Raw genomic sequence first — 11,208 nt, 5'->3', positions numbered from 1 at the left:
CCTGGGGCAGTCTGGAGCAGTATAAAAGCCTGTCCGAACAGCAGGCTTCCTCATCGACTTCTCTTGCCTTCTCCTCCTTCGTGAACAAGGTGAGCTGCAGTTGCCTTCTCCTCACTCTCTTCTTTCTCTTGCCTTATCCTCTTGGTCTTCAGGCCTTGACCAAGTCTTTGCTTCTGTGTAGGTCTTGGTGTGATCCTTGCTTTTTGATGCTGCTCCCTCTGTCGCTGTTCTGCTTGCCACTGTGGGGGGAGGTGGAAGAAGGTCTTGGGCTGTCTTTGCAGGGGCCCCTAAGGACCTAAGCTCACAAGCCTCTTTCTGTTGTTGCACAGCCTGTCCCTGCTCCCCAGCCTATGCCTACTCTCTTGCTGAGCAGGCTGTCAGGCTGCTGTTCACACATTGCCTGTGCTTTCCCTGCCCTCTCTCCCAGGTGCTCCTCCATCCCGCAGCCATGTCCTGCTATGATCTGTGCCGTCCCTGTGGCCCGACCCCTCTTGCCAACAGCTGCAATGAGCCCTGTGTGCGGCAGTGCCAGGACTCCCGTGTGGTGATTGAACCGTCTCCTGTGGTGGTTACCCTGCCGGGCCCCATCCTCAGCTCCTTCCCCCAGAACACCGCCGTGGGATCCACCACTTCTGCTGCTGTTGGCAGTATCCTGAGTGCTGAGGGAGTGCCCATCTCCTCTGGGGGCTTCGGCCTCTCTGGCTTTGGAGGCCGTTACTATGGCAGAAGGTGCCTGCCCTGCTAAAGCCAAAGTGGACATTCAGTGAGTGCATCAACTGGGAAGCCTAAAGCCAGGTGCCAAACTGAGGATGGAGCTGCTGGCCAGGTTTTCCAGATGGGCCGAGTACCCTCTTGCCCTCCTGCAGAGCAGAGAGGGAAGGCAGGGTGCCAGTCTGTACTGTCTGGAAATATGGCCAACAGATATCTTCTCTCGCTTTCTTCTCTGCATCGTGAGTCCTTGTTGTCTCCTGCTGTCCTGTGCCATGGGTTCATCCAGAAGAGAGTGTCCTGTTCTTTCTTCCTCTTGCCATGTGAGAGAGGAAGATGTGCATCGCATGTGGTGAAGGGGTGTCTGACTGCCAGCTGCCCTTGTGGCAGCCTGGACCAGATTCCTTCCAGCAGTCACTGCTTTGATTCTTTCTTCATACCCATTAAAGTTTATGCTGCATTGTAATCGGAGTCTCCTCATGTTCCTTTTTCTATTGGGATGCCCAGCCACACTGTCCAGGGGGAAATGCAGTATATTGGAGTGGAAAAGAGTAGGTGGATATGCTCCTAATGTGGACCTCCTTCCTGGCTGGAGCAGTTAGCTACCCTCAAGGGAGACAAGGGTTACTTTCCTTCATCCACTGTTATTCCATAAAAGTAATAAAGGATAAAAAGGAAAGCAAGAGACAGAATTTTTCTTAAGAAAATACCTTTTTGCAATTTCCAATAAGTCTCCTCTACTTTTACTATAACAATGAAACAAAATTTAGATAATCTATTTTTCATGACCTGGCTGAATTTCACACAGGAGTATTTCATAGTTATTACAAAATAATTAACAGATTAATATATATATATGGCTTCAGATAGATATTGTGGAGAGGTGGAATTCAAGGTGTTATTTTTTCTTCCATGCACAGAAGAACCTGTTTATCCTTGTTTTATTCAAGCTATTTGAGGGTGCAGTTAAGTGCTTTTTCTTTATTGGTGCCTAAAATGGTAAGACACTTTTGCTTAGACACAGATCAGCATAACAAGTTATGAACAGGAGCTTACCTAAGCAGCTGGAGAGGTTTCCTTTTGTATACATGGAAATGATAACTGCAATATTTAAATTGAAATGAACAAAGCAATGCATGTGGTATACATATCTATATCTATGTGTGAGCAAGTATGAAGCCAGGGCATATTTCTGTGGGTCTGAAAACAACTTGACAGTGAGGGAAGCAGTGTGAGCGCTACTCTGGGAGGAAGCCAAGAGAGAGACAGAGTGAGCTTCTTTTAGGCTTAGAACTGACTGCAAAAACAGACAAGGGTTTTTGAATAAAGAGCTGGCCTGCTATTGTTTATTCTGTTTGAAGAGAGGATACTCTGTAATTTTCCCTTGCAAATAAACAGATTGGCACCAAAAGATACCTGAATTAAGATTTTTCCATCTCTCTCTTTTTTTTTTTTTTTTTTTCCTTTATTTTATGGGAACAGCCTGGCAAGGCGGTTAACATTGGTTCATTTCCAGCAGCAACAGCAGCTTGTCTGAGAAGTTATCTTTGTAAATAGCACATAATAGGGATTGCTGACTGTATCCTGCCTTCAGAAAAGAGGAAGATCAGAGATAAAATTGACTACTAGAAGGAGGGATACATACACAGGTGTAATCTAAGTATATTCACATAAAAGTGTCAGAAAAGATATGGTTTCTTGAAGGCATGGCCTTCTTCACTTGTAGGTGATGTAGTAGCTTGTCTCCTTTGCTGGTATGTTTAAGTGTACATACATGTCACACAAACCTGTTCTCCCTGGGACTAAATAAAACATCAAATAAATCTTTTTCATTTTCTCTTACTAATGATAAGAGTTTTTCTCCAGTTCTAGTCATACAGCTTGACTGAAGAAAGTGTTGTATAGGGTGTATGAAGATTTTTGGATAACTGCCTGTATTACTAGGAGAGCCCCCATGTGGACAGAGTGCCTTGCGTCACACAGGCTGAGGCTGGTAGGACAATTATTTTCTGCTTAAACAGGGTCAGGCTCCCGTCTCACTGGTAACACTACAAATTTATGTTATTAGTGGAGCTACACAGCTTTAAAATGGGCAATGTGAAATATACAAGCCATGACCATAAATCGTAGTTCTTTCCACATCTAAGCAATAAGCTATTTCTCATGTTAATCTTGCCTTATTTATTTATTTATTTATTTATTTTTAATAGCTTATATAATCACTGTAAATTAACATGTTTCACATCATGGAAAAAAAATGAGAGAAGAGGACAGCAGCATGCAATCACGTAGAACAGACATGCTAAGATCCCTTTTACATGTTATCAGTGCTTCTCTGTTTAAATTGTGTTTGCTGTTAGCTACCACAGTGCTAAGTGCTTTAGATAATGTACTTTTCAAGGAAATTAAAAAAAAATATCCAGAACAAACTAGTGAGTGTGTAGGTAGCTTCCATTAACAATAATGGAAGTTTGGGCACACTGGTAACTTACAAAATGTTCAGTTTAAAACATGTTTATCAGATAATGGTTTCAGACCCAGAGTGGGAGCATGGGAGCACTAAATTATCATGTCTTTTCAGTCCCATACTCTTTGCATGGAACCAATTCTTCTTAGTTTTAACTCCAAAATATGTATTATTATTATTTTTTGATGTCAAGATTTTTTAGCTTATGAATAATCTCTAAAAATTGATATAGTATTGGGAAAAAAACAAAACAGAACAAAACAAAAAAACACTTTTGCCATTTGAATTTTCCAGCTAAGAGAGTATCCATCATTATTTTTATTCTTTCAGTGTCATTTAAGGACAGTTTTTATACATGTGAGACTGAAAGCCCATAAAAAATGCTGAAAGTACTTTTGGTTATTTTAAGGTTAAGACCCACTCTTTTGTGTGAGTTGTACTACAGAGTGAGTCTTTTGCACAGGATTTGTGAAGTGGACACGTGCCAAAAATCCACCAGATATAGACTGTCTTGGGAAGTTATGCTGTTGAATAATTCACAGTAACCCGAGGCTGAGTATATATTGGTTCAGCTTAAGTGGATGTCTCAAAAAGCATTTATATTTGGGTATTTGAACAACGTTTTATGTAAGAATGATACTCCTTTCTGACCCCTGAAGGGATTCTCCTTTCAAGCCAAGGCCTATTTAGTCTGCCATCTAGTGAGACAGAGGGAAAACACACTGAATCAAATAACTAGGCAATTACTTTGCTTTGCCAATTGGTGGTGTGATTTCAAAATTTTTCTTTATCAAGGCAGTTTGTGTGGATTCCTCTTCCTGCATTTAAATTTAGGAATACATTCTGGATTATTACTGATGAAAAGTCTATTTTTTAGACCAGGACTCTAGATTTTTCTTGGTTGTGTTTTAAGAAGAAGAGGAAAAGAAAAAGAAACAAAATTTGCTTTCTAGAATTGTTGTGTGCATGACTTTACTAGAAGGCACATGTATTCAGCATATCTGAAATCCCTGGCAGTAATTCTGTCACGGCCTGCATGAGATCTCATCTGTGGGTTCTCTGGGTCAGATTTAGAGTTAGTAATAGAGTTAGTAATAGAGTTGTTAGTTTTGATAGATAGCTGAGCTGCACTAACAATTAAATAGTTAAGGTGGATGCAAACTTTTCAACTTTCATTTGGTGAATAATAAACCTAATAATTCTGGATAGATTTGAACAGATTTGATATATTATATATATATATCAAAGAGAGATTTGATAGATTTGAATAGATAGATTTGGCATGTGATACTTGCCAAATTCTTTCACTAAAAAGATAGTAAACAGGAAGTGGAGTAGGGAAAATATAAAAGATTTGTTTAAAGAAAATAACATGAGATGGATTGATCCCAGAAATCTGTTAAATGGAGTTGGTAAAAATAGTAAGAGCTCTATTTAAAATTCATTAGCAATTTAAAGTCTATATTATAAAAATTAATGAAAAATAGATCAAGAGAACAGCTCAGGATCTTAAGGAAGAAGGATGTTAATAATTTCTTTGGTAGATTTTGAAATAGAAACTTTGAATTTCCATCTATTCCATATTCCTTCATGTTTCTCTGACTTGTCAGAGTTTTTGTAACCAGCTTTTATTTTAAACAAAGCATAATTTATATAGTCTTATAAAAAGCAAAGGGGTAATCTGAATGTTGTTTATAATAACTGAAACCACAAACAGTGAGTTTTTTATGTGCAGGTCCTTGTCAATGTACAAATCTATTTTCATACTGCATCACACACTATATAGTGGACCAATGACCTTAAAGTCAGAGCTAATGGGGGCAACATGATGCAAAGCATTAATTGTCTTGAAGATATGCAGGATGGGATCCTGAAACTCTACAACACAGTGATAGAATCTGGTCTGTATGCTTATTATTTCTTTATCAGAATTGTACAGAGATCAAAAAGGATACACAGTTTGATTTTTGTCACTTTGCTTCCACTGGACTCCTTAACTGCAGCAGCTGTTACTTGTCTTCACTGTTGTCAAGGTCATCAAGCAATTTCCAGGATACCCCATTGTTCTCACAACTTTCTGAAACATTTCCCTTTGGAGCTGAGGTGTTTCATGTTTGTCTTTGTACCAAGAGCAAAGTACCTGCAGTTTGTTTAAAGTCTTGGGAAAATTAGAAGCAACACATTATTTTCTTTATAAATTGTCTTTCCTTTTAAAGTAGGCCAGAGAAACTACACTAGAAAGAGATGTTGAGAAGCTGGTACTGGTTTCTATAGTGTAAATACTTTGTTAACATAATTGTGTCCAGATACTAAATGTAACAGAAATTTTAAAGTATGTTTCAGAGTACAATTCACTAATCTGTCAACTATTATATATATATTATTTTTATATATATATATATATTTGTTTGTTTGAAAATGCATTACTATCTTCTAAGAGAAAATGACCAAAACACGAGATGAACTGGAGCTCTTATGAACATGGACATGTCTGCTGAATGTTGGCACTTTATACCAAAAGGTCTGACATTACTGAAGTCTATTTTATTCCTGAGTCTTGGTGTAATATAACTCCCAGCTATACCTAAAATATATTTTTGCATTCTGGCTAAAAATTGTTATTGGATCTGTCTAGCAATTTATTTTGATGTTTTACCTTAGGTGACCTTAATATCACATTACCAGGTGTGAAAGGTTAGTATAATAATGTAATGCTGGAATTGGATATTTACAGTTGATTGTGTTAAACCTAATTTCCAACTGTTCCAAGGTGTAAATAAGAACTGAAAGGACACTGAGAAAAGGAGGGAAATCAAGTCTTCCCTCTTTTCCAAACCAAGTACTGAAAAAGTCTGCTCAGCTTGCTCATCATCATGTTAACTCATAGCTCATGTACTCTTTGATCAGCCACATCACTAGATTGTATGGCTATTTCTGGCTATATAGTTTGTAGACAGGGTAACCTGGACAAGAAACGTCAAAGAGCAATCTGCTTAGAATTCAGCTCTGATCTCATATGAAGTATGAGTGCAACCAACTGGATCCGTAGTTTCTTTTTCTTCTTTGTTATTTATTTTATTTTATTTTATTTTATTTTATTTTATTTTATTTTATTTTATTTTATTTTATTTTATTTTATTTTATTTTATTTTATTTTATTTTATTTTATTTTATTTTATTTTATTTTATTTTATTTTATTTTATTTTATTTTTCCATCACATAATGATGGAAGTTAGATAATACATTACAATTTACAGCAATTACAGTTTTATTAATTAGCATAACAACAAAATATAGAGTGCATTGGTCAAAACTACCTGCACTCAAGATAAATCAATAGCATTAGTCAAGTCAGTTCAGGACACCAAAATGTAAGTTTTTCAATTTTTTATTTTCTGTGATGAGAAGAATCTTGAATAATATATTATCAAAAAAAATACAAAATAAAGGAAAAAAAATCCTACATTTCTTCCAATCAATTAACAAATACTTCATGGTAAAAAAAAAAAACCACAGTCGGTAGGGTATTTCTCTTAAGAACTCAAGAAACCCTACAAAAAACAGTTATCCAGCATATTAGTCCAACATGAAATCTGGAGAAATTAGGAAGTAGTGATTAGGCATTATTTGTCCTATGTGGTCCATTCTCCTCTCTTACAAGTGTTCTTTAAAACAAACAAACAAACAAACAAGTCATCTTGTCAGCAGTCATCTCAGGAAATTGAAGGAATAAAACCAGTAATATTGAGATATATGAAGTTATTGTTAACTGGACAACTTAAAATTGTTCTCTTTTAAAAAAGACAGTTGAATATTTTCAGTTCCAACTTTCATACTAATCCAAATCCTCATCTGATGTGAATTAGTACTTTGCCATTGATCTCAGGGAATTAAATACCTGGGCCATTTTGTATATAGAGATATACTGCTCGTTAGCAGTACAGTAGTATTTCCCTTTGTAATACTTTAATTTGATGGCTGAACTCTTCGGTATATCATCAGCATATCAGTAACTTGAGTTTTCAAAAATTATAAAGATATTGTTGACGAAAGCCTTTTTTTCTTTCAGTATAATATGTTATCTACTACTATGCTACTCTGATGCATGTCATATTTTGCATCTGCATAAAGCAGTATATCCCAACATACTTCATAGAAAAAGGCAGTGAGATTGAAATTCAAAGTGTTATTTTCAGAATGATGTTATTGGATTTTATTGTGACTTTTTCTTCTGAGATTCACTGAACACCATTCATTCATAAATTATCTGAGAAAAATTAATAATCTACGGTAAATTCATATGTCATTCAGAAAGTAAAACATCAATACTTAGAAAATCTGGTTTTATAACTCCCTCAAATTCTTATAACACTTAGATGATGAGATATCCACTTACTCACTTTTAGCTACACGTGTATGTAGTCAGATGTACTGATTCCACAGCAATAATTGTGATTATCTTATTTGATACTAAATTCAAAAACTTCAAAGTCAGATGAGATTTCCAGTGACCTACATTCTGTGTGCATATACAAAGGAAAAATTAATAGTTGTAGATAGATTTTATATTAGTAATTATATTTATCAATATCATATTTAAATTAATCTTAGAGTTGATTAAACAACTGTTAATAATGGAGGAAAAGTTTCATTTATTTGTCTGTCAACCTATTGTCATTAGCATTGTTGTTTAAACAGAGCTAACAAAAGGTTTTTAAAATAATTTAGCATCACAGCTATAAAAACAGAAAAATGTTCATCTCTTTGCATTCTCTGCATAAAAGAAGGACAATATCAGAAGCATAGTCTGTATGTAATGGACTTGCATGGACAGAATGTGTCTATAAATGAAGTTAATTGTGCAGTATTCATTCTTGCTCATCATAGTGTTTCAAGGCATTTCAGAGCCCTGTATGGTGAATATGAAAGCTGTTGATTTTAGATGATGTTTCAGAATGCCAAGTTGTGAACAAAAAATATAAAAGGCCTAACATGGTCCCAAAGTAGCTACATTCATTGCTTTGGATTTGTTGATTCACATAAAGTGATTTCAGGTGTATTCTCATGACCACAGTTTATGATGACAAAAGGACTCCCTGAATAATCTCAGTCCTTGCATTCATTCTGGAGATATTTTTTTGTCCTTTGAGAACTGAAGATAGTATGTGCAGTACTTACTATAATATATACTAAATAAATGGCTCAAATAACAATTGTTCTGAGTTCATTTTGTATCTCTGTCACAGAATGGCTTTAATTTTCTTCTGAGTTTGTGGGACCTGGGCAGTACAGTTCCCCATACAGCCTCTATTTTAATGTGTGAATGTTAGAAATATACAGTCACTACTGTATTTTAGGAGTCCGTTTCTGAGATAATTGTACAGTATGCACTTCCAGGATGCCATTTGTCTGATATTGCAGTACAAATTTTAGATAAAGCAGTCAAATTATGCCTCTAAGTCCTACTTCTTTCTTTTGACTGCAAAGTGGCCTATTCTCACTATAATTCTTTTTCTTTTATTTTTATTTTTATTTTTATTTTTATTTTTATTTTTATTTTTATTTTTTTTATTTTTAAAATATATATGTATATATTGTTTCCCTTTCTTTTTCTCTTGCCCCCCCGGTGAAAGAAGTAAAGGACCACAAATTATATTCTTTCTCAGACTTTGTTTCACTAAAACTAGGTAAGCCTGCTCTTTGGGTTTCTTTCCTCATCTTCCTAAGCCCACAGGATCTCTTCTGTATCTTTTTGAAGTTTTCCTTTTTCTTCTTTCTTTAATGGGTTTATCAGAATTATGTGCAGTATCCCACTTTCTCAGTAGGACAGCAGAACTAACATTTCTGTAGCTGAGAAGGATTATATTTGCTTTGGCTATACTACATTGGCAACTCAGAGCATCCAGAGAAACATAATTGTTTTTCTTCCTGTCCGTTTAGGCACGCTGTTAAATTTTCAGGTCACAATATCATTTGTCTTGTATTGGTCTCTAAATGTTTAATTTAGATGTTTGTAACATTTCTGATGTACACCTTCTTATTTTACAAGTCCAGCCCTCAGTATTGATACGTTTAGTACTTAACATCTCCAGTCTTCACATAAGGTTCAGATTCTGAACTATAGGTACTGACTTTTTGTGTAGGTCTATTATAATCAAAATATTAAATAAAATCAATTTCGTCATTGATCTGGAAAATCTATTTTTCACCTTTTTTCAACCTGGCTGGAGAAACTTCCCTTTCCATCTAACCTGTTGCCACCTCTGCTTTATCCAGTTCCTTAGTTAATTCATGAATTTATTTACTAAGCTCATCTCATTTGCTAATTCATTTACTAATGTCAGCCTCTTCAGTTAAATGAACAACTTGTCATTTTGGCATCACATCAAAGGTTTTCCTAGATTTTAGCTAGATGAGGTCTTTTTCATCTCTTTCATCCAGTCCTCTCTTTGAGCCTGTCACAGTGTTCTCATTTGGCAGCTGATTCTCATTACTGTGGAAAAAAATATTGGAATTAAGTGTAGAAACAGCCATTTACTCATCCCTTCTTCTATGAATTGCTCCTTATTCTGGTTTCATTTTGGTGGTTGTTGGAGAGGAAGGAATAAACATATCTGAATGAAAGCCTAGTTATTCAATGCACTGAACTATTTAACTATTTTACTCGTTAATTTTCAGGAGCTGTTTAGCACAGTGATAATGATCTACAGTATTATGAATAGGTCTAAAAGTATGTAAAATAGTTTGGTTTACAGCTAAGTTGACCCACAGTATAATTCTATAAAACTGCTCCACTGACGTTACAGAAGTGTATATAACCTAGACTTTCTGAAAATATATCAAATTTTTAATCCCAGACTGCATGAGTTAAGGAAGATGACTTTCTGATGACAAGCAGCTGCACTGGCAGCATCTATGTTGTTTACTAATAGAGCAATTGGAGTAAAGATTGGATTTCTAGGGAAGTCATCTCAGGAGAAAGATGTGATTTATAGGAGAAGGACCAATAATATCCTTAGAGATGAGAAAGTTGTGAAATGAAAAAAAATTATAACACATTTAGGAGAATAATGAGCAGATTCTGCTCAGACTTTTCATATTCATCTAGAGACATGCTTTTTTATGATCTCTCAACCAGTTTGTGCACAAGAAGAGGCTCAGAACTTCCATTTCTCTTTGTTCAACCAAACTTGCTGCCGGCCAACCCATACACTGACATAAAACATATGCAAATAATGTGGCACTAATGTGGTAGGGAAATACTCATAATCTATGGCACATCCTCTTACTTAGTGGTAAAAACAATCTAGCTGGAACTCTGCTGGAGTAAGGCATTACAAGTTTTAGGATCTAGATCTTTTCAAACTAATGTTTAACTACCTATAAAATCAATGGAGAAAAGCAGATGTCGTTGAAAGACTCATGAGATATATTTGTTCAGCATTCTAACCTCAAGTGTAGACATGAATAAAGTAATTCTAGGAGAAACAGAATATGATTTATGAACTGTTAATATAGATTTCTTATCATATATGTGTTGGAACATTTGTGCCTTAAATTTATTCTAAAATAAAAAACCTCATGATTGAAAAAATTTTATAACTTTTGAGATGGGCCAGGTCTTGACCCTGCAAAATGAATAGTATTTGTAATTTTATTTCTTTTCACAAACCATAAGAAAAAAAAAAATGTTTGTGTATTAACTGCTGGTGGGGAAGGTAGATATTGAACAAAGCCAAGTATACATGTACAAAGTATTAAGATAGATAAATAAATTCATATGATTATTACATTTCAAATTTTTAATGTAGATATTTTATCTAGATTTTTATCTCCTTTATAGTTATCTCCTATATTTATCCTTTATCTCCTTTTATCTCCTGGATATTCCTGTATGGAAGAAAAGCAAAACATAACAATGCAAACAAACAAAACAACAAACACAACAAAAAACATAGTAACTGCACTGCTTGACATAAAAAAATGAATTAATAGTATGAATGAATATAATGTTAAATAAGAGTTTTGGATC

At 35.2% G+C, this 11,208-nt stretch overlaps 1 protein-coding gene across 1 annotated transcript; it reads left to right on the top strand.

The window, feature by feature from the left end:
• Window positions 1–448: 448 nt before the first annotated feature.
• Window positions 449–745, top strand: LOC309873821 (feather beta keratin-like; the record flags this gene model as incomplete). The annotated part of the gene is made up of 1 exon (XM_082751573.1): window positions 449–745. One exon carries the CDS (start codon window positions 449–451, stop codon window positions 743–745), a length of 297 nt encoding a protein of 98 aa, XP_082607699.1.
• Window positions 746–11,208: the final 10,463 nt, after the last annotated feature.

This window comes from Aythya marila (genome assembly GCF_965140915.1).
Source record: "Aythya marila genome assembly, chromosome: 1".
In the NCBI taxonomy this organism is placed as follows: domain Eukaryota; kingdom Metazoa; phylum Chordata; class Aves; order Anseriformes; family Anatidae; genus Aythya; species Aythya marila.
The sequence above is the reverse complement of the archived record's forward strand: the minus strand, read 5'-3'. Positions and strand labels throughout refer to the sequence as shown.